At 35.3% G+C, this 25,948-nt stretch overlaps 1 protein-coding gene across 2 annotated transcripts in view; it reads left to right on the top strand.

The window, feature by feature from the left end:
• LOC136833018 (uncharacterized) overlaps positions 1 to 25,948 on the top strand; it is a 105,817-nt gene that overhangs the window by 54,801 nt on the left and 25,068 nt on the right. For both annotated transcript variants that reach the window (XM_067094669.1, XM_067094677.1), the window contains one exon: positions 8,030 to 8,134. In XM_067094669.1, coding sequence (XP_066950770.1) covers positions 8,030 to 8,134 — 105 coding nt within the window. The remainder of the gene's footprint in view (positions 1 to 8,029; positions 8,135 to 25,948) is intronic.

Here is a 25,948-nt window from a genome sequence, read left to right as displayed (position 1 = left end):
CACTTTGTCGTAATGTTTGCACCGTTTTATATTAGCCGTTACATAAAGTTTTATATATGAAAATGTGCGCAATTTCATGTAGAATACAACAAAAAATAACTCATGGTTGTAGCTTTTATCAGTTTTGAAATATTTTCATATAAATCACGATGTGCCAAAATTTCAACCCTCGGTCAACTTTGACTCGACCGAAATGGTCGAAAAACGCAATTGTAAGCTAAAACTCTTACATTCTAGTAATATTCGATCATTTACCTTCATTTTGCAACAAATTGGAAGTCTCTAGCACAATATTTTGATTTATGGTGAATTTTTGAAAAACTTTTTTACGTCCGCACGTTACGAATTCTTGCATCATTTTGTGATAATATTTTCTCTGTGTTGCTTTGATCGTTTTACAATTTGTTATGTACCAAAATATTCGCAATTTAGTGTACAATACAACAAAAAAAAATAACTCATTAGCTTTAACCGTTTTGCTCACAGCGCGATTTGTATACAATTATATATGACATTTTTTTTCCACTGTCATATATTCCAATATTTATATATGATAATGATATTTTTTTCATTTCTGATGGTTGCATACTAAACTTCAGGCAATGACAAAAAAAGGAGCCAAAAATGAACTCTTAATCTTGAAAACTAAGCGTGCTGTGATTTTATGAAAAAAACTTTCTTTCGAAGCTCCGCTAACTCTCAAACCGCCAAATTTCATACCGGGATGCTTTTTGTAAATAGAGGCTCGGCGTTTAAGAATTAACAAGTTGTTTATGCAAATTTCTAGAGAAAATGTTAAATGCTCAACTAACAGGGCACATTCGAGAAAATAAAATTTTAACTCCCACTCAATTTGGGTCACAGTGTAATAGATCTACTGTACACTGGATTCTCTTTCTAACTTGGAAAACCACATACAAAGAATTTGAACTAAAACAAATTACTACAGCAGTCTTTTTTGACATTGAAAAGGCATATGATACTACATGGGGGTATGCAATATTAAAAACGTTACATAAAAATAGCATCCATGGACATTTACCTAGGTTTATCCAAAACCTTCTGAGAAATCGTACTTTTCAAGTGAGAATTGATGATGTATTGTCAGGTACATTTCCACTTGAAAATGGTATTCCACTAGGACGTGTCCTTAGTGGCACACTGTTTACTTTAGCAATAAATGATGGTAGTAATAATCTACCAATCGGAATTAAAAGTAACTTGTATGTGGATGATTTTGCCATATATTATTCAGAATCTCACATTAAACATGCAGAGAGAATCATTAAGAAATCTATAGTAAAAGTAAATGAATGGGCCTCATCTGTAGGCTTCAAATTTTTCATAAGAAGACTCAAGCAGTAATGTTTTATAAAAATAAAAAGTGGAAAAAAGGTGAAGAAATAGATTTAAAAATCAGAAATCAGTCCATACCAATTGGCCAAACAGCCAAATTTTAAGGATTATTATTTGATACTCACTTGAACTTTGGAAAGCCCACATAACATACATGAAATCAAAATGTAAAAGAGCATTAAACCTAATTAAAAAACTGTCGAACACTACATGGGGAGCTGATAGACATACCCTACTGTACTGTATAAAGCAGCAGTACTGTTTATCATTGATTATGGAAGCGAAATACATGGCTCGGCATCAGAAGCTGGAAACGTTAGACCCAGTTCATAATGAAGGCCTTAGAATATGTTCAGGAGCTTTTCGATCATCACCAACATCTTTACAAGTTAAATGTGGTGAACCACCTCTCTCTCTCCATAGAGAGCTATAGCTGGTTCACTTAAGGTAGATTCTTGGGCCTACGAGACTTTTGTTTGGCGTCCTCTGATTGGCTGGTACCGGGAGGTAGGCGGCTCCCTCACTGTCTCATTTTTACTTCTGTAGCTCAGAAAAGTGGCAATATGTTTACATTTCTTGATTTATCTCACGTTTTGCACAAGATAGGAAAGCTTTGGTCATACCATAGGATTTGGTATTAATTGTACAATTAAATCATGACTTCCTGAAATCAGTAAGATAAAACACAAAGGAATTACAACGAGTAAAAGTGAAGAGAGAAGCATTTAATTTTTTATACCTGTTTTTACTTATCCTTGGATTTTGCATCATTCATGCGATCAAGATAAAATAAAACTTGTCTTTTCATACAATAAATTCACCCTGAATACGCTGGTGCTTTCAGATTTTAGATGCATGTGATATGTGAAGAGAGAGTGAAGAATATGTCTTATTATGTTGTATCCATTCTTGACTCAGTTTGGCAGTAGTGCTGAGTGACGGTGATGCAAACAGCGAGAGCTTTGAGGTGCTGTTGACAGTTGCCAGTTAATGATATGAGACATTTGCAGTTTCTACAATATTTACCGTATTATTATGTCATTACATTTTCTGTAAATAAATGCATAGAACTCCCATTATGACTGTCAAACTTTTTCACTCCAGTATCATTTATGTCTGTATGTCTGGACATATCTGATAAGAAAAAATTAATAATCGAATGGATGCATGTGGATGTGTTGGCTTCAATTTAGTCTAGGTGAGAAATTTGCATACTATAGGCTACATGATAAATAACAGGCCTACATAGTTATCAAATGTAACATGTACATAAAGGACTAAACATTCTGGTGTAAGTTTAGCCCAAACAAATTCTGAAAAAAATAGAATTTTATATTCATTACATTGCCAGTAGATTTTAGGGTAAGAAATAAAAAGATGTTCTTTCATTCATTGAATGAACAGATAAAAACCATAAGCTTTTGATGTTATTGACCAGAGAAACAAGCGGCCATAATAATGAACTCATAATTATTTAGGCCTGTTATTTATCATGTAGCCTACAGTATGCAAATTTCTCACCTAGACTAAATTAAAGCCAACACATCCAGTTGCATCCATCCAATTATTAATTTTTTCTTATCAGATATGTCCAGACATATGGACATGTACAATATTGGAGTGAAAAGGTTCAACAGTCATAATGGGAATTCTATGCATTTATTTACAGAAAATGTAATGACATAATAATGTGGTAAATATTGTGGAAACAGCAAACTTCTCATATCATTAATTGGCAACTGTCAATGGCGCTTCAAAGCTCTTGCTGTTTGCAAATCACCGTCTCTCGGCACTACTGCCAAACTAAGTCAAGAACGGATGCAACATAATAAGACATATTCTTCATTTTCTCTTCACATATCACACGCATCTAAAATCTGTAAGCACCAGCGTATTCAGGGTGAATTTATTCTATGAAAAGACAAGTTTTATTTTGTCTTGATCGCATGAATGATGCAAAATCCGATGATAAGTAAAAACAGGTATAAAGAATTAAATGCTTCTCTCTTCACTTCTACTTGTAATTCCTTTGTGTTTTGTCTTATTGATTTCAGGAAGTCATGAGTTAGTTGTACAATTAATACCAAATCCTATTGAATGACCAAAACTTTCCTATCTTGTGCAAAACGTGAGATAAATGAAGAATTATCAACATATTGCTAGTTTTCTGAGCTACAGACGTAAAAATGAGACAGTGAGCGAGCCACCTACCTCCCGGTACCAGGCAATCAGAGGCCACAAAAGAAACGTCTCATAGGCCCAAGAATCTACCTCAAGTGAACTAGCTATAGTAACAATGAAGAGTGCTCTGAGAGGTCAGACAAATGATTCTGCAACCAAAAAATTATTTGGATTAAGAGATGTGTTTATAAACAATCATCCACTTCCTTTCCCAATTAGAGCTAAAAGATTGTTTGAGTCACTAAATATAAATATACAAATACTGTACATTTAATATTAAAATTACCTCCTCCTTGGACAATGAATAAAATGTGAATTTGTACACACTTGAATTATTTATCAAAAAGTCATTCATATACCTCAGAACACCATAGACACATACAGTAGAACATATAATCCAAAAAGGTCCACATTATGCAATATGCACCAACGGATCTAAGTTACAATGTGGAGTGGGATATACTGCAGTATCCCCAGACAAAACGTATCAGTTCTCTCTACCAGACAATGCTCGGCATTTACAGCTGAGTTATGTGCAATAGCATTAACCATAATGATAATTAGAGAAGCCTCATGTAATAATTTTGTGATTTATAGCGACTCTAGAAGCGCTATAGAAGCCATTTCAAAGCTATAATAAAAAAAATATTGTACAGCAAACTAAGTTTTCACTCCATAAATTGTATAATAATGGAAAAAATATAGAAATATGTTGGATCTCTGCCCATGTAGGGACCAAAGGAAATGAAGAGGCTGATAAAGCAGCCAAAGAAGCAGTCCACATGACAAGAGCAAATGTAGACATCCCTGTTAGTGACTATATAAGATATTTAAAAACAGTCGTTGTAAGTAAATGGCAAAATATATGGAATGAAGAACCTGAAAATAAATTGAAATGGATAAAATCCAGTGTTGGAAAATGGAGTTTGTCATATCAGAGAGAGAGACACGCACAAGTAATTCTGATGCATCTTCGAATAGGCATACTTGTTTGACACATGAACACTTAATGAACAGTTCCTGTGGCCCTCCTCCTAAATGCCCAGGTTGCAAAGTGTAGATAACTGTGAAACATGTAATGTGTGAATGTCCAAAATATAACCTGCAGCGATTATCAAATTTTGGAAATAATCAATGAAGGAAATTTTGTCGGAATCTATTACACTTTCAGTCATACCAATCTTAATGTTCATGAGGAGCTGTGATTTAATTGATAAAATATAAAAAGTAAATAATAGAAATATGAAAACCCTTAGGGGTCTAATGAATTTTAAAACAACTAAATTTTAAAATTTTATTAAATATATTGTAAGTTTTAATATACCTTTTTACTGAGTATATATGGAAACTTGAGTATGTATGTATTTACTGTGTGAGTGTGTTCTAGTATGAGAGTGAGTGCCTCTCTGCAGTTTTTAATTTCATTCTCATTCATTCATCACTATATCGAATGACCTATTTGGTCTCAGTGCTAGGCTTCTAGACTAGACCTGTCATTTCATCCAAATCCTCCGGGCCAGCCCTATGAGAGCTGATAGTCAGCTCAGTGGTCTGGTTAAGCTTTTCTTAATAATAATTTGGCCTTGGACCCGGAAGGAATCCCAGGCAAAACAGGTCACCCTGACTCCTCTGTCTGTATGAGTGACAATACACACAGATGCCTCGTTGACAGGTTGGGGGAACATTAGGAGGATCGTCAAGTGGTCAGCTACTCTGCCTAATTGTCACATTGATTTCTTGGAGCTGATGGCTCTCTTTTTTTTTTTTTTTTTTTTGTCTCAAAAAACTCAAACCTCCAGAAGAGACACATTTTGTTGGTTCTAGACAACTTGACTCTAGTGTCCTGCATCAAGAGGTCGGGATCACATCTGCCCCCTCTCAATATGATACGGCTAGTCATCCGTCGGATGGTGCAAGCAAGGAAGTGGTACTTGTCTGCATTTCACCTTACAGGGTCTCTCAGTGTAATAGCAGACACTATCAAGGAAAATGACAGCCTCAACAGAGTTGATGTTGGACAACCACTCTTTTCAAAACAATAGCCAACATGCTTCCACAACCGGAAGTGGACCTTTTCGCCAAATACAGGAATCACAACACTTCCAGTGTATGTGTCTCCGAACTTGAACAGTCAAGCAACAGCAAGAGATGCCTTCCTACAAGACTGAAATTAATGGAGGATGATATACCTTTGTCCTCCATTGTCCCAGATTTTGAAGGGTTTGAGCAACCTTCTAACCTTCAGAGGAATACCTAATGCCCCAAATTGGCCAAATAGGCATTGGTTCATATTACTCTAACAACAGGCAAAGAGATAAATTCCACTACCATCCACTGTTCTATCCCAAACAGTAAGATGGAAAGTCATCTACGCATCGTCCTTTCTGAGCTGAGACCTTCATGAGTGTATTTTTTAAATATTGTTTATTGTAAAAATTACTCGCCCAAAATTGCTACGTACCTAGTGCAAAAACTATGGACATTGTCTGTCTGACAATACCAGTCCATATGGAAGATATGGTTAGATTATATCCATAATGAGAGCCCAGTTGAAATTTCTATGGAAACACTTTTAAATTTTCTTAAATACCTTTTTGAAGACAAACGGCTTGCTGTTATTAAATTTTCTCAAATACCTTTTTGAAGACAAATGCCTTGCTGTTATAACAATCATGGCATACTAGGTAGCATTAATGGAATCCTTGCTTTAGGGATTCAGGATTGACTAATATAGAAATTGTCACTTCCCTTCTCCAGCCTTTTGCACTACAAAGACCTGTTTTGAAAGGCTTCCAATTACTTGGTCCCTGAACAAGGTGCTTAGACTTCTATCAACCCCTCTATTCAGCAGACCCAGTACAACCACAACTCATATGCTGCAAAAGGTGATCTTCTTGGTTGTGTTAGCTTCAGGAGCTCATATTAGTGAACTGGGCGCTCTTAGATGGGGACGCTGCATCACGCAAACAGCTGACCAATTGTTATTGTCCCCTGGTCCATCATTCCTAGCGAAGGATTAGAATCCTTTAAGAAGGAAATCCGCCATTTTGATAAGAAAACTAAATTTAGCAGACAAGACATTATGCCTGGTTAAAGCACTTGAAGTTTACCTAAAAGTCACGGCAAACATCCCAGAGGGCCTGATTCTCCTGCACCCCAGTGAAACAAACCATTCTCCCTACAAGGGCTGAGAATGATTGTACATAGTGTCTCTCATTAAAAAGGCAAATTCACACTCCTTTCCTAGGTCACATGATATTAGGAAAGTGAGTACGTCGTTGCCCTTCTTCAGAAATGTCTCTTTCGAAGAAATCTTTGAATGTACAGGATGGTCATCAGAGACAGTATTTTTTAAAAAACATTATTAATTTGACTACACTATGTATCAGTGGGTGCTATGGTTAGTCCTAACCCCTAGGCGCTACTGCAGAAAACACGGGGTCTTATAGATGGTGAGTATGTTAACCATCGCTGGGAGAAGGATGACAGTACTGCAACCAGACTTGGCATGCGTAGGTAAAACCACTGTAAATCACATCCTAAAACATAAGTTCGTGTGTAGTTTCTTGTTCTTTGATACCAAAACCTGAGGAGTATTTGGAGTAAAGAATGGGGCTTGAAATTTGTGGCTTGACTCGGACCAGAAATGTTTTTTCTTTGGGGTGTTGGGATTAAAAATTGAGAGCTTAAGCCTTTACATCACCTGTCAATTTCTTTGTAAAGCTCCTTGAAGACGAAACAAGCGACTACACTATCAAAAAACAGGTTTTGACACTGGAAAAACCTGTTTTAGGTAGTTGCTGTTGAGTCCTCAAAACCTTCCCACTTCCCTGATGAAAAGGCATGGGATTTGGGCACGGGATCATTCTGCATTGACCAACAGAAAGTAATGCTTCTTGGTCTCCGCACAGGTCTGTTGTAGACAATATGGCGGAATGCACATATACACTAATCACTTCTTCTTCCAAGCAGGTTTTGGTGGTGGAAGAACCTGGATATACAGCCTCACTGTAAAGATTTGGGAAAGTGCCCCCTTATCTTTGAGTCCATTACATACTCCAACATGTGTTACAGTGTTTATCTCTACGACACAATACAGTACCTTCCATGAGACCAGCTAAAGAGAATTCTTTGATATTAGTTTGGTCACCATGGAGCTCTAGTAGACCATGGAAGAAGTAACTCCTTGAGGATTAAATTAAGACTTATGCTTGTTAAAAATAGGTTTTTCCTATGTCAAAACCTGTTTTTTCAACTTCAACCTCTATTTATGAGCACAATCTAACAAACTTCTTCCCACTACTTCCTCTCACACATATTTACATGGATATTCTTGGAATATATTTTCTAAAAGTATTGTAGACTTTTCACATGACTTTATATAATGCTTAAATGTGGTATACATTGGTTTGAATAGTTGCATATACACAGAGAATATACTTCTAATACCCTTTCAGTTATGATTAAATCTAAAAGTAAATCTTTGTTGCAGGTTAATGACCAACAGGAGGAACCACAAGATATGGGGAATAATCAAACGCCAAATGGGATGACCTTGACCCCTTTGAATGAAAACGTGACAGATATTAACAAAAAGGTAATGTGTCAAATTCCTTACTGATGATTTTCCTTGCATATTTAAATTTTAAGCAAAGTAACCAAGTAATATACAGACCAGTTTTACCATAAATTTCTTATCAACATTTTTGATGCAGAATTATTTCACAAAGAACCCTTCATCAATTGTATAGGTACTTTTTTTTTTTTGTTTTGTATAATACTAACAACAGTTAAAGATATGCTGCCATTCCAAATTATCTAATAAATTATCATGAAAACAGTGGTCGTTACCATAATTAAATTACTACGTATGAGAAATGATGATATAAAAAATACAAGGCAGATTTTACAACAGTGAACAGATATATATCATCGAATATAATATATATATATATGCAGCATATATATATATTTATATATATATATAATATATATATTTATATATATAAATATATATATATATATATATAAATGTCTTTTTTGTAATTGACTACAGTGTAATATAAATATAAGGACCCATAAAACACTATTTAAATGTTGAAATAGTTTAAATAAAAGTGTTTTATACAAAAAACTTAATTCATATATATATATATATATATATATATATATATATATATATATATATATATATATATATATATATATATATATATATATATATATATATATATATATTGTTACGTGTGTGTCTTGGTTGATCATGTATTATTCAATTTAGGCCAAATTTTACCTGTCTCTGCAAACCAAGATTACACGTAACAGCCACTTAATTAATCAAAAGTTAACCTTAAAGACAGACGTTAATTAAAAAGGTCGCCAGTTAAAGACTTTATTAACCGTCAACAAAGAATATTTGAGATGAATTTGATTTTAAAACGCAACGGTTCTTCCAAACAATTCGAGCACTAGGCATACAAAAGCATCGAGATTTAACCTGACTTTGCTTACCTAAATCCTAGGTATTTTACTGGAATAACGGGGTTGAAGCTAACAATATAATAATTTGACTTAATCTAGACTTCGTACCACATATACCTAAATGGTGGCTGAAGGGGAAACAAAGAAAAAATTTGAAATACAAAAAAGGATAAAAGAATGGGCGAAGTTTTGAACAAAAACGACTTTACCTTAGGACGAACGTTGTGCGCATCAACACGACGTGGGTTCTTGCAATTTCTTCTTCACTTCACTAATAGAATAATGGACAAAGAAAGGGGGAAGAGGCCCCGCCAGGACGTGTTGTCTCTCCAGAAAGCTTGATTCTCTCTGCCTGTTCTCTGACCGGCCAAAAGGGCAAAAACAGTCATGCCTTAGGGCAATCTACGCTCTGTTAAAAACATTCGCCAAGAGACAGGTAAAAGGAAAAAGGACCTTAGGACCACCTATTCTTAAGGCTTAGGGAAATATTCCCTAAAAAGGCCTAACTTTCCACCTATCCTTTCTCCAACGGATTGTTAAAGTTTGAACTGAAGACGCTCTAATGGGACAAAGCAATTTCCTGTCTTGTTCAGGCTGATATTTCTATACAAACAAAATGTTAAGAGGGCGAACAGCGTAAATATTTATAAAAGCTCCCCCTTAAGAGGGCCTTCACTCCCTTTTCGGGCGTGAAGGTCTATACTAACAAGCTGTTCGCCTCTATTAGGTTACTCTTCTTCCCCTGAGCAGATTAGTCCTGGTTAGCCTACCTAGCTACAGAACTACCTAACCCTAGATAGGATATGAGCTATAATCACTACTTTACCTAATTCTAATAGTACTAGAAGGTGCTCACGGTTATTATAGGCTACCTCCTACAATCATGATGTTTTAGACCTAGCCTAGTGGTACGTTCTATGATATTCCTAGCCTAACCTATCCTAACCCGACCCGTAGCACCAACATAAGAGTTAATATTCTAACTAAATTACAACATGGTTTATGTTTAATACAATTAAAAATTTACTAGTTAATTCATGAGGTTGCCTCATATGATAAATGGGTGCCTCACTGAGGTCTTAGGCCATGCGTGTCACGAGCATCGTGGCTCAATTCACAATAGTTAAGATTACTGAAATTAGTTATGCTACTTACGTGATTACTGCGGCTCGGTGGTAAGTGGAAAGAACAAGGCTACTAAATTGATGTACTGTACTTTAAGGTGGCCTAGGCTATGTACAAATAAAAGGAAGAGATCACACTGGCTACCTTCTCTGGGCAAGGGGCCAGGATCACTCTTAAGATGTTAGGGCACTGTGCCGAGAGGGCACTAGTGCCAGGATGAGCGTATAGCTCGGCAACTACTGGGCTCTCTTCCGCCCCTTCTTCTTCTTCTTCAGGTTCCTCCAAGGCCTATCAGTAGCTGGCCTAGGAGGTGATGAGGGCACCGACTCTGGGGACAGGCCAGAAGGGCTAGCGGGCGCAAAGTCAGGGCAACTGCAAAAGCTGGGAGGACTCCCTACTCCGGCTGCTGCGACAACCTGAGCGAGCGATCTCGACTTCTGCGTCCGAGGATGCCAGTTCCTGGTCTTCCAGAGGAAGGGGTACCATTTTCGATCCTCCAGGGTTCATCCTGGAGTCAAATTTTGCAAAGAAGAATCTTGCAAAGAAGAAGCTGGAGTGCTCTCCAGTGCGATGATCAACTGCATGGGGAATCCTAAATCTCCCGGAGGAGGATTCGCCTCATGATTTAGACCCGGCATAGGGGCCTTTTCCACTGGTAGCTCAACGTCCGTGGCGGACGGAGTCTGGCACTGCTCAGTGCTCGCAAGTGGCACTGGCAGCAGTTGAGGGTCAGGCATGCCTGACAAGGGGTCCGGAGGTGCAATACCTCTCGGACGACTTGGTTTGGCTGCGGCAGAGATTCCTGCCCCAGCAGGAGATCGTAGCCTCTCCGAGAGTTTTGTTCGGGCGTCCGCTGGGCATTGCTTGCTTGGGCAGCCCTCCCAATTTGTGGAGTGGTCTGCCCGCTTGCACGTCCTGCAGCGGTACTGCTCCTCCTGAATCTCTCTTCAGGGAGGGGAGGACCTCTTGGTGGGCCAGCCCTTCGCGATTGGAGAGGGCTAGGCCTGAAATAGGTTGGGTTATGCCCCTTCCGCGGACCACTTTGGTGGGCGGAAGGTGGAGGTTTGTCATTATTGAGAGTTTTAGGATGGGGCCTCCGTGGAGGAGGTAACGTGGCTGCAAAGTGGCGTTGGTAACGGGCTTCCGCAGAGAAGATCCCGACCCAACAAGAAGACCACTCCGGGCGAATTCCACCTACCACGCCAAGGCGTGGGGTGGCCCCAAGGTGTCATTACCTGGAGTTGGACAGTAGGAACGGTGATGGTGTGGCCCTCTATCCACTTCATTTCCCACCGGGTTTCTTCGTCAACCATGGCACCGGCTGGCACTTGGGCCCTAGTGATCAGGCTAATGTCTGCCGCAGTGTCTACTGTGACCGGAAGGGTCACTGGCAGGCTAGTGCTCTGAAGAGGGGCCACCGAGATGAACTGGGTTTCCAGTCTCTCGGGGTAAGGATCCGGTGCGGACCAGCAGCAGAAAATGAAGTGCTGATTAGGTTGACAAATTTGGTGGTGGGGACATGATGTGGACAGGCCGGAGATCCAGCATTGTAGTGGCTAGCAGCCCCACAGGATTTGCACGGGCCTTTTGGATGGGCTCGGTGGCCTGCAGTAACTGTTGGAGGAGAGGGCTGAGCGGATGAATCGGGAGCGGAGTTCTGGCTGGTAGGGTTAGGCTGCTTATTAGTGCCGGAGTTTGTATCGGCACTCAGCTTCAGCGTGGCCCCCTTCTTGCAATAGTTGCACAGGGTCTTGCTAGGCAGTCCATTCTTTGGGCGAGTGGAGTTCGAGAGGTAGGCCGGAGGGATGATTCGCTTCTGAGAGGTGCTATGCGACTGATTGAAAGTTTCCCACGAATCAGCCATGCGACAAGCTTCCATAAGTGTGGAGGGCTGTTTATCGTTAAGATATACAGCAAGGGGCCCTGGCACACATTGGAAAAGGTCTTCTAGCATGGTCGATTGAAAAGATCCTCAAACGTCGTGCAGGCCAAGGAGTCGAACCAGCGCATGCGGACTGGGTTTTGTGACATGCCCATTCCGTCCAAGACCAGCCGACTTCCTTGGCAAGACCTCGGAACCGTTGTCTCCATTTTTCTGGGGTTATCTCGTAGGCCTTGTAATGACTCTACGAACTTCCGCCATGTTGCCTCTCTGGCTCTTCTCCAGTGAGCGAAGCGCTGCCTTGGCTTTTCCTCCATATGCTTGGCTAGTATTAAGGCTCTCTCCGTCTCCGTGGTGCTGTAGTTATCGAAAAGAGCCTCGATCTCCTCCAGCCATGCTTCTGGCTCGTCCTCAGTCCACTTGGGGACTAGGGAATTGATGCTCGAAATTGGAGCGTTTGATGCAGCAGGTGTAGGACTGGAGGCTTGATGGCTAGCCATAGCTTCGGCATTCTCCATTTTCGCTCTTTCAAGCTCTAGCTCCTTCTCTTTAGGGCTAACTCAGTTTCCTTGCAGGCTAACTCATGCTGTCTCCTTCTTTCTTCTCTTTCCTCTTCTAGTTGCCTCTGCTTTCATACGCCCTTTGTTCTTCTTCATACACTCCTCTGCTCGGCTTCATACTTCCTCTGCTCTTCCTCTTTCTTCCTTCTCCCCGCTTGGCCAAGTCGTCCACTTGCTCCTTGACCCAGGTGGTAAGTTCCGAGCAGTGAGACCTGCCGCCGTCCCCAGCCCCAGGAAGGTTTTATAATGCTCTGCTGCCATGGTTCTGGTGGGAAGGGCGTCTAACCGGGTCGACTGGGCGTGCTTGGGCAGCGAGGAAGTGTCTCTTCAATGACGTGGCACCCTTTCAAAAGGTGGCACTGTAGTTTGGGTGTGCCGTGTACAGGTCACACTGGTGGCACTCAGTATCCCTAGGCACTGGTGCAGGTTAGGTTCCAGAAGAACTTTCTCTTCTGTGTTCCCTTTTGTTTTGTTTTATTTTTTCCTTATATGCTTGTTGGTGGCACTATGGTGCCAATGTGTTCCTAAAGGACCCTCTACTGGAGTCCAACTAGGCTATATGGGAGGAAAGGCACTCTACACCCCTGCAGTGTGCAACAATTGAATGAGAGAGAAAGGGAAGGTAAAAGAGAGAGAGAGAAAGAAAAGTAAGCTATTCAATTGATGACAGTGCAGCAAATTATTGGCACTGTGGAATAAAGTGTTTGGGTTTTTTTTTTTTTTTTTTTCTTTAGATACTTTTGAGTGGCTGGTCCCAGTACCGGGCCCCAGTGCTCTTCTTTTTTTCAGAGGTGCAAACTATGGTTTGCTTGGGTCTGGATACCAGGCCTCAGTCGTGACCGACAGTTTATCACTGTAAATTACTCTTAACTTGTCCTCATCTATTGTGGGACAGAGGTGTTTCTTTATTTGGTTTATTAATTTAATTTCTGTGTCGGCCGTTCTTTCTTTGAAGAGGGTCACGTACACTTAGGTTAGGAATGTTATCAATGACGAGAGAGAGAGAGAGAGAGAGTTTTCAATCAGAATTTCTTGTGTAGAACATGTAAACAAAGATTTTATACATGCACAATTTCTTAATAAAATGATATCATGGTATTGGCTTCCTTAGGATTACTTTATTATCTTAATTTTCCTGGGAGCCGACACAAAAGTTTATCGTAAAATTTTAAATTCTTTCTTTATATGATTTTTATAAATTATATCTTAGGAACTTTTTATTACTCCTAACTAAGGCCTATCTTTCCTGTAAATTATCTTTTGGTTTTTTCTAGCTAAGATATTGCGAGGTGGGTCTACTATGCCAAAAAAAAAAAATGCCCCAAAGTGGCTGGGGAGCAGAGTCGAGGTCACAATAACAAGGTCTTTGAGATGGCGGCCAAGGTCCCGTTAGGCCTAAATTTCAAAAACAACCTCTGGCGGCGAAGGAACACCAAAATGGCCGGTTCCTCTAGTTCAAACAATTTCAAAACAATCCGCGAACACGGCGGAGAATCAAGATGGCGGTATTTTCTTTTCAAACAAATTCAAAACAACGAACAAATAAATGCAGGTATCCAGATTTTACTTTAAATATACCAATCATGCATAGCGTTTTACGTTAAGGATGGAAAACAAATTACCAAACAACTTTGTGTCTTTGTTATCATATTTTCCACCCTAAAACGTCCGTTTAAACAAACAGGAATGAAAAGAGAAATGCTAGTTCTGCCTGGACGTAAATTTACGTTGTTGAACGTACCTTTATTGTAAAATTACTATTTCAGTTCGTTTGCTACTTCACTGACACGGTTTTGAATGATTCCCGCTATATGCAAACAATAACGATCGGAATTGCCGACGCGATTAGTAAATTACTTTGTGTACATGAAAAATGGGTTCCGCGATTCGGTCTTTGAATTCGTTACTTGAGCGACTTGACTTCACGATCCGAACACGGTAAAATGCCCTTTCTTACAATGTTACAAATTATGACTCGCTCTGCTCTCGATGCACCCTTTCCTACCTAATTCTCGCTAATTCTCACTATACTTCTTATAACTGCTTATTATTATGCCTGGTTCCTTGTTTGGAAGAATGAAATGGAGTTCAATATCTGACTTTTATTTTTGGAATTAATGTAATTAATTTCCTTTTCTCCAGATTCTTTCTCTAAAATGTACTTTAGATTCTACGCAAGGTCGTCAATGTTACGTGTGTCTTGGTTGATCATGTATTATTCAATTTACGGAATTTTTACGGCCCTGCAAACCAAGATTACACGTAACCTGTCACTTGAAGCCAAAAGTTAACCTCAAAGACAGACGTTAATTAATCAAAAGGTCGCCAGTTAAGGGTTATTAACCTTAACAAAGAATATTCAAGATGAAAAGATTTTAAACGTCACCAACGGTTCTTCCAAAATATCTCTACTTGTTAAGATGGTATTAAATACAAAATAAACATCAAGATTCTTCCCAACCAATGATTTTGCAACGAATACCAGAAATTAAAATATTTTACTGGAATAACTTACTGGGACAATTGAAGCTAACAATATAATAATTTGACTTAATCTAGACTTCGTAAACACATATACCCTAAATGGTGGCTGGAGAATGAAACAAAAAAATTGGGAAATACAGAAAAGATAAAAGAATGGGCGAAGTTTTGAACAAAAGACAGACTTTACCTTAGGACGAACGTTGTTGCGCATCAACGGACGACGTGGAATTTCTTGCAATTTCTTCTTCACTTCACTAATAGAATAATAGACAAAGAAAAGGGGAGAGGCCCCGGGACGTGTTGTCTCCCCAGCTTGATTCTCTCTGCCTGTTCTCTGACCGGCCTGGGTCAAAAAACAGGCCTACAGTCATGCCCCTAGGTGTCTACGCTCTGTTAAAAACATTTGCCAAGAGAGACAGGTAGAAAGGAAAAAAGGGACCTTAGGACCACCTATTCTTAAAGTTTAATAGGGTGGAAGGCCTAACTACCTATTCCTTTCTCCAACGGACGTTAAAGTTTGAACTGAAGACGCTCTAATGCAGACAAAGGCAATTTCCCTGTCTTGGTCAGGCTGATATTTTTTACAAACAAAATGTTCGAGGCGAACAGCAGTAATATTTATAAAAATACATATATATATACATATATACATACATACATACATATATACATATATACATACATATACATATATACATACATATATATATATATATATATATATATATATATATATATATATATATATATATATATATATATATACATATATACATATATATACATACATATATATATATATATATATATACATATATATATATATATATATACATATATATATACATACATATATACATATATATATATATATATATATATATATATATATATATATATATATATATATATATATATATATATATATATAAGGTATAATACATATATATATGTCATACATATATTTATATATATATATATATTATATATATATTTATATATATATATATAAGTTTTTTTGTTTTATATAGGTCGTACATAGCTGAATTTATACATATATATACATACATATATACATATATATATACATACATATATACATATATATATATATAATATATATATAATATATATATATATATATATATAGTAAATATACATACATATATATATATGTGTGAGGCTGTATGATATCTACATATATTCTGTTGTGGGTTCTTATATACTTATATATACATATATATATATATATATATGTTTATATTTTTATATATATATATATATATATATATATATATATATATATATGTTTATATATTAATTGTTTATATAACACATTTTGTTTACATATACAGTGTATTTATAGACATATTGCTATCACATCTTTATACATACCTATGACTGATTATACATACTTATATATAAATTAATATTGTCTTATTTTATTGTTTATATGTTTATATTGTATATTGCATCTGCCGTCAGTCATGATATATATATATATATTCAACCTGCATATACGCCATATTCGTTACATATGACCATATCTACAAGTATTCATATGCATCTCAGTAAAATTTTTTGATGTTTGCCTATATATTATACTCATTTATTATGATATATATGATTTTAAAATGTATTCCTTATAGATAACTTGTGTATCATGTAATATATATAATGTTTTGATATGTTTTTCCATTTATATATACATATTATACTAGTATATATATTATAATATGCTGTGTTGTATATATAGGTATATATATATCATATATATATATCCATATATATTACAATATGGCAGACTCCAGCATCCTTCTAAAGCAAAGGTTTTGGTGTTTGAAGAACCTGGATATACAGCCTCACTGTAAAGATTTGGGGAAGAGCCTAACTTATCTTTGAGTTCATTATATTAGTCCATCATGTATGAAAGAAATGTTTATCACTACGACACAATGACAGCTTTTGGGTGAGACCAGCTAAAAGAGAATTCTTTGATATTAAGGAAATGGTCACCATGGAGCTCTAGGTATTTCCATGGAATGGGTAACTCATTGAGGATGCAACAGCAACTGCCAAAAATAGGTTTTCCACTATGTATCAAACCTGTTTTTCAACTTCAACTGATCTAGAGACATGTCAGCACAATCTGCTGGCAAACTTCTTCCCACTCTTCTCTAGGCAGACGGCTCATGTACATGGATATTCTTGCTGCTTTTTGTTTGTAAAATGTATTGTCAAACTTTTCACATGACTTTATATAATTTTTAAATGTGAGCTAAGGTGGTTAATAGTTGCAAGAAATATACAAGGTGTTGCATGCAATTCCAAGGTACCCTTTCATTTATGATTGATCTCTTAAAGTTAAACTTTGTTGCTAGGTTAAAGACCAACATTAGGAACCACAAGATATAGAATAATATCAAATTGTATAAGTTCTAATGGGATGACCTTGACCCTATATCAAAACGTATGACAGATATTAACAAATATAATGTTGTCAGATTCCTTAGTGATGATTTTCTTGGCATATTTTAAGTGAAGGTAATCTTTTGAAAATTGATACCAAGTAATATACAAACCAGTTTTACCTTAGAAATTTCAGTTATCAACATTTTTGATGCAAATTCATTCTTATAAAGAACCCTTCATCAATTGTATAATGTACTTTTTTTTTGTTTACAAACTTTGTAACAGTTTAAAGACATGCTGTTATTCCAAATTATTAAATAAATTATCAGAAAACATTTAGTGGTTCGTTACCTAATTAAATTACTTCACTTGAGAAATTGATGATATAAAAAATATAATGGTTTGATTTTACAACAAAATTGGATCACTTAATAAATTAAAGCTTTGGGGATTAAACTTGATTAGAAATACTATAAATCTATTTACATGTTATATATTAATATATATATTTTGAGATTGTGAACTCTGCATATAACTATATATTATTTATAAATATTTGTTTAAATGTTTTAAAGCATATATTTCATAGATACTATATATATTATATAGAATATATAATGAATGAATATAAATATATATATATATTTGTTCATGAGACTTATATATAAAATAAAACCAGAGTAAAACAGTTAATATAGTTTTTAAAAAATGATAAAACGCATTTAAAGTCCAACTATGTCTGTTTATAAAAGAAAAAACCTCACCCATAAGTTGTTCCTACATTGATTTTCTCATTTTAAAATAAATTTATTCTGATCGCTTACATATGCAAAAATCATTAAGTATGTTTGTCATTTAGGTTTCAAGTATCTGGTTGAAGTGAGTAATTTTTGGTCTTATTATTGTTAATAACACAATGTTCTAATTTCATACGGCAATTAAAGCATATTTTGTATAAAACAATATAAAATATTTATCCTATATATATATATAAAATTATTACTATAACATATCTGAGTAAAGGTTTTCAATTGAAAATATTATAAAACAAAAACATCCATAAATAACCTGGAACCTAGGGCAACTGCAATCTAAGGATAGACTGGCAGTCTTATGATGTAGTGAGCAGTGAACTCCCTATAACCTAAAAACAGAAATTTCCTGTTTTGCATGGATTTTCATCCCTTTTGCCAGTAACATAAGGGACAAACACAATCACGTGTACAGGATAGTGCTTCAGAAATAAATTTCTGACTCACATCTAATAAACCAAGGTCTTTCAATTGAACTTTGTGGCCACTGCCCAATAGGCCATACAAGTCCCCCGGAAATTGGAATAGGGTAACTGCACTAAAATATATATATAATATATCCATATACCAGTGTGTTTACCCCAACCTCCCGACTCAGCAATGACCAATTGACATGCACCTTGGCAATATAATTACAAGGCGTTGACAGCAGACAGTTATCAGATTCCAAGCTTCTTTTTGGTGACTGGAAGAACCTGGATATGAATTTTTAGTTTGGGAAAACCCCACACCTTTGATTCAATTTATATATATCCATCATGTATATTATATATTTATCATATATATACACATATACCCGGCTGTGAGACCAACTAAAGAGATAATTCACTATTATGTTGCATCCATATATTTTAAGCACTTCCTTGAATACCTATAACACCCCATGTTCAGTGGTAAAATATGGACACATGATGTGTTACAAGAGTATAAATACAAAGCAAATGTAGGTGTGGCAGTATATATACATTTGTATGGGATCATCTCCCCATATTTTACCAGTGGAACAGGGGCACCGAAGGAAGTGCTCGAAATATATATGTGGTTGCAACATTCAAACAGTGTCTTATGGGCCTAATATTTATACGACTGTTGTATTACAGTAAATATATTCATATATATATATATATATATATATATATATATATATATATATATATATATATATATATATCAGTGCCAAAGTTTTTTCATAACATAAATCCATTAATATATGATACCAATATACTGATTTCATAACCTATAAAAGATAGTAGGCTATACGCTATCAATGCGAATTTTTTTTCGTAATAAATAATTATCAAAATAAATGCCCTAATGAGGTTAGGCCAGTACATGGTATTCTAGGAAAGTTTAGTTCCTATCGTTTTACACTCACCCTAAAGTTTCTTCATAACCTATAAAAGTATATGCCATCAATATAGTTTTATTATTTATTATGGACATTAATTGTTTCAACATAAAATATAGGTTTTTCTATGACTTGTTTTTTTTTTATTATTGAATATGATTTACAAAATTTTAAGGTTTATTTCCAAAATTAACACTTATCCTTCCCCGGCAAATGATATCAGTAAACAAAGCTTATTACTTGAGGGGTGCAGTATTCTGACAAGTCGTATATTTTATTAATTTTGTATAACTGTATATCATTTGCCGTATTAAGGATATATTCATTTGCGATGGAAATAAATTAAAAATCAATCATTCACATCTGGATACAACAGAAAACCTATATTTTATGTTGAAAGCTTTCATAACAAATAATCAAATTTTCTACATGACCTAACGCTACCACTGTACATGTTTTTTCGTTTTGATATTGGAGAGCAAATAAAAACAACTGCCTGTCATATAAAGTAAACAAACGCTCAAACGACCAAGGCTACGTGTCACCAGTCAGACGACAACTCACTGCAGCAAAATGTTTTCTCGGATATATAATTATATAAAATTATCAAGTATTAGCCCTAACCTCGGAAACTGGTTTCTACACTTCAATTTAGGGGCTTCTGATACTCTAGGATTTGTTTATTAAACGGAATCGTTTTAGCCGTGTTTAGTTTTCCCGGGGAGGTGGCGGCGGGGGTGATATGCTATCCATTTAACAAATTGCACTTGTACGGGATATGAACCGTTCCAAACAGACGTATATACCCGTGCTCTGTTGTGAAGATCATTCAGATGGAAACCCCTTGTTTGATGGACTTCATTAATTACAGGTTAATTACATTCGTGCAAACAAACATGAAGGTAAATCCATAATTAGCAACCAAAAGTCAGAGAAAAAGTTAGAAGGAAATCAATGGAGTTACTACTTAGATCTACCTTTATAATTTTATTATAATCATTAATTAAAAATTGTAATCACTAAAACAAAAATTTAATCCCTTACTTAGGTATGGGTTTCTGGTGTTGTTGCTCTCCCAGGTGTGATCCTTACCGTTTGCTTCGTCCCTCTTGTAACAAACTTTGAGACACAATTTTCAAATTTCTCCCATAAGGAGGTTCTACCTTCTCTTGCTTATGGCGATGGAATTGTGTGAATGCACTATACGGTACGAAAATTGAAAAAGGATGCGTCACAAAGCACTAGGATACCACTTGAACCAGAACCACTGACACAAATGGAGATGGTTTTTTGGTAAAATCCGGCGCTATGTTTGGAACTGTTACCTACTAATACAATTTCATATTTCCAAAAATACACAGAAATATGTCCAGAAATATAAAATATCATATATGTATTCTTTAGTTGGCATGGTACATCTGTTATAACGAGTTCAAAATGTCGATTGGATATATATTTATTTACTTTGATATTTTTTTAAAATTTTTTCAGAGAACGAACAAGCTGTTATCGTAGAAAATGGGTAGTTTTAGTAGGACACTGAAGTAAATTTCTCACTTTCTGCTTTTTGCTATCCAGAATCATCAAGTCATACAGACATTGTGCGAAAGTTTGTCGCTCAATGTTGTTCACAGGGCAATATCGAGATACATAGATACATATTTACTCTGTTATATTTTTTGAGAGAGAGAGCCAGTTTTTATCGTAGGTAATGTGTATTTTAGTAGGAAAGTAAAGTATATTTCTCACTTCCACCTAAAAAGTCATACAGAAAGTTTGCGACAATTTTTTGCTCAATGCCGCTCAAATGCTGGTAAACGCGGTGAACAAAAATGTAAAAGAAACCCACTTAAAGAAATTTTATTGCAATAATGTTTCAGGACATATTTGTTTAGACATACCAATCCAAAACTGTGAAAAACTAAAAATTGATAATTCCTCGAAATTTGTCGATTAGCATGCCCCTTAAATTCCAGAGGCTGATCTGGGAGGAGTGAATCCCCTGGAAGGGACAGGTCAGCTGTCAGCTGAAGCAAGAAACATGTAGGAGGCACCAAAGGGAACTGGAACAATGCTGCCTCCCCTTGCCTGCATTGACTTGCGGTCAGACCGACACCAGCACCACCTGATGATGAGTGGGATCCAATCCCAGGAAGATACAAAGATCTTTTGTATCTGACGTGTTTTCTTTTGTAAATATAATTAAGTTAAACCCCAGAGTTTACCTAATCACTCCCCTTTTGAAGTTAGGCCTTCAGCCATATTTTGATGTACACTCAGCAAGAAGAAGTTAGGATACAGTTTTTAAATCTTTCGACATATATTGCTCAATAATGCGACATCAGGCAACTTTAGAAAGGAGGAGCTTCAGTCTTATTGTGTTCGTTTTTTTGCTTTACCTCCTATAACTTTCAGTCATATTCTACGATTCTGAAATCATTAATACTTAAAATGCGGTAGTAAGCTTTACAGTATTCGTTCAAGTTGTTTTACGCAACAGTTCTGAGCAAAATAAACATTTTTCGACATAACCTACTAAGTAACCTTACACAAATGAGCGGAATGCTTGCATAATCAAATACACGATCTTCCATAGTGAAATCAAAGTTAAAAAACTTTGAGCAATGTCAACGAAAACGTAGGGAACAATAAAGGAACATTTTTTTCTTTTTAGATGCAATCTTATGATGAGAGAGAGAGAGAGAGAGAGAGAGAGAGAGAGAGAGAGAGAGAGAGAGAGATGGCAACATCAAGAAATATCCAGTTGTGTTTTCCGCCGGCAGAAGTTCTCGCTCTGCTCCTCAAATCATAGGGAACTCTCTTGGGGATTTAAATAGATTTGGTCAACCTGCCTAGCTGTCACAACATTTACCCATTAATTCCAGCTGACTTTTAACAACATGAAATACAAATATGAATGTGTAAAATTAAAGAAATTATCATTTCCTCGTATGATGATGCAATAATAAAGCCTGTTCATAACTGGAAAACGAGTAAATATTGCTGTTCTGATAAACAGTACTACACCGAGATATCCACACACTATCTTTTAGATCTCTATGAACTCAGTCATCTGAGAAATTCTGATTATATCGGACATGCATGGTGTTTTTAAGTATCTGAACATTTTTGTTTTGCAGATTTAACATATATGATATAATTTGCATTGTATTTTCATATTATAAAATAAATTTACCGAGATTATGTGTTTTCTGTAAGAAAAAAAATTAAAATTCGATGAACGAAATCTAATGAAAACTGTATCCTCACTTTCCTTGCTGAGTGTACATGTTTTTTATCAGACCTGTAAGGCCAGAGTCCAGATTTTGTGTTATAAGCTGTGTATATCTAGTGTACCTCATTAGTTAAACTAGACCCCAGCTAAAACATAATTTATATATATATATATATATATCTATATATATATATATATATATATATATATATATATATATGTATATATATATATATATATACATATATATACATATATATATATATATATTATATAAATATATATATATATATATATATATATATATATATATATACAATATATATATATATATATATTATATATATGTCTATATATATATATATATATATATATATATATATATATATATATATATATATTATATATATATATATATATATATATATATATATATGTATATATATATATATATATATATATATATAATATATATATATATATATATATATATATATATATATATATATATATATATATATATATATATATATATATATATATATTATATATATATATATATATATATTATGCATATATATATATATATATATATATGTATATATATATATATATATATATATATATATATATATATATATATATATATATATATATATATATATATATATATATATATATATATATATATATATATATATATATATATATATATATATATATATATATATATAATATATATATATATAATATATATATAATATTATATATATATATATATATATATACATATATATATATGTATATATATATATATATATATATATATATATATACATACATACATACATACATACATACATACATACATGTTTGTAAAAGTCTCAACAATTTAAAAAATTTATTACAAACAAATAAACTGAAAAATGTGTAAATCATTACAAAATGAGGAGTAGATATTGAAGTTTTTGTGCTTCATTTAATACACCTCTATATGGGCACCATTAGTTGCACAAACCACATGAAGACAGAACTACTCGATTTCTTTCCATGTTCACTATAGCATAGCTTCATCAGTGGTGGCAATGTCATCAGTGATCTTTTGCTTGAGATCAGTGATGTCTTGTATCTTTGTTCGATACATGATATCTTGTACATAACCCCATAGAAAGAAGTCCAGGGGTGTGATATCTGGTGAACGAGGTGGCCAGGGAATTGGGCCATCCTTGAGATCCACTAGTCTGGAAATATTTGATTTAGGAACTCATAAACATGCATTCCCCAATGTGGCGGTACACCATCTTTAAGGAAAATGATGGTTGGTTAAAGGTCATTTAGTTGTGGTGCCACATATTCAGTTAAAAGGTCAAGGTAAACATCTGCAGTAATTGATGTCAAGGAGAAAAATGGACCAGTGATTAAATTGCACATGATCCCACACCACACATTCACTTTTGGATTATCTCAGTGAAGTTCCTAGTTACATGGGGATGTTCTGATCTCCAGATTCTCACATTGTATGTTCAGTTTCCCTGAAACATGAAAGGTTGCCTCATCACTAAAACTCAGTTGAGGAACATTTCATCCTCAGAAATTCATTCCAGCATGTTAACTGCAAACTCTTTTCATCTTGATTTATCATTTGGCTCCAGTGCCCGTATGAGTTGCACTTCAATTGCAGGTTCTTGTCTAGGACTTTGTGTACTGTTGAACTTGGTAGCTGTAAGTGTCTGGCAGCAGTATGGATGGAATTTGCAGGAAAACGATCAAAGGCTTGCCTTACATGAGCGATGTTTTCCTCAGATGTTCTTGGTCATCCACTCCTCCCTTTATCCAACACTGTCCCTAGCTCCATAAATTTCGTGTGCCATGTCCGAATTGATAGACGTGACGGTGGATCTCTTTCATACTTAGTTATGTAGTTTTGCTGAGTCTGCATATCCGATTTTGTTTCAATAAACCATGACACATTTTGCCTTTTCTTGAGGAGTAGCCATTTTTTATGGGTTCATTTAACAGTGCCTCTTTCATCAACATGGTACCTGAAATACACAAATGCAGTGTGATTAAAAACTTCGATAACTGCTGAGTATGTAGAACGAATCTGATTAAGATATCTCATCAGTGGCTTTTGTAATACATTTTTTAAATTGTAAAGAGACTTTATGGCCACCCTGTATATACAGTAAACCCCCCTTATTCGCGATCTCAAGATTCGCGGACTCATGTATTCACGGATTTCTCTGTGGAACGTATTTACCCATTATTTGCGGGAAATTCGCCCATTCGCATTATTTTTCACTGAGAAATATTCACAAATTACTGTATTTTCATCTAATTTTCATGACTAAATGCAATTTTTGTGATAAAACTATTAAAATACTCAGGTAATGCTTGAGTTACGGTAAGTCACCTTCACCTTACGATAATTCGATTTTGCAATGGGGTAAGCAATTAATACCAATAGACAATATTATTTATAAAATATTTTTAAATTTCGCACAGGCGCAGGCGACTGAAAAGCATGATCAGGCAGTAAGAGGAGACAAATTTTTGACAACTTTTCCTCCATCTCTTTATCTCATCTTCTAGTTAGAAAAGTAAAGAGAATGATAAAAGTATTGTTAGTAACGTTACACTCTTAATAAAATCGTGCAGCCATAAACAACTGACCGAGAAACTGTTGTTTTGCTTATAACCGAATCGGATAACAACAGCCGTTTACCTGGTGTTTCAACCATTGTACAGTAATAAACAACCGTAGCTTATAGCACAAATGACGTTAAGTAGAATAGGACTGATATATTTTTACATTATACCCTTATTTGGTATGGATAAAAGCTTGTCAAGGAAATATACTGCTAAATTTAAGCTGCAAGTTGTAGCTGAAGCTGAGAAAACAATGTTCAAGTTGCTAATGACTACACTGTAAATTATCGTCCATCGGCAACATGGATGAAACTCGATCGTAATTAAAATTAAAATTACTGTTATTTTTACGCTGATAAACGATAAATACGTAAAGCTCGTATTATGATGAAATCAAGTGAAAATAGGGAACGGAATCTTGAA

Source organism: Macrobrachium rosenbergii, chromosome 4, assembly GCF_040412425.1.
Source record: "Macrobrachium rosenbergii isolate ZJJX-2024 chromosome 4, ASM4041242v1, whole genome shotgun sequence".
In the NCBI taxonomy this organism is placed as follows: Eukaryota; Metazoa; Arthropoda; class Malacostraca; order Decapoda; family Palaemonidae; genus Macrobrachium; species Macrobrachium rosenbergii.
Note: the sequence above shows the minus strand (reverse complement) of the source record. Positions and strands in the feature narration are given on the sequence as shown.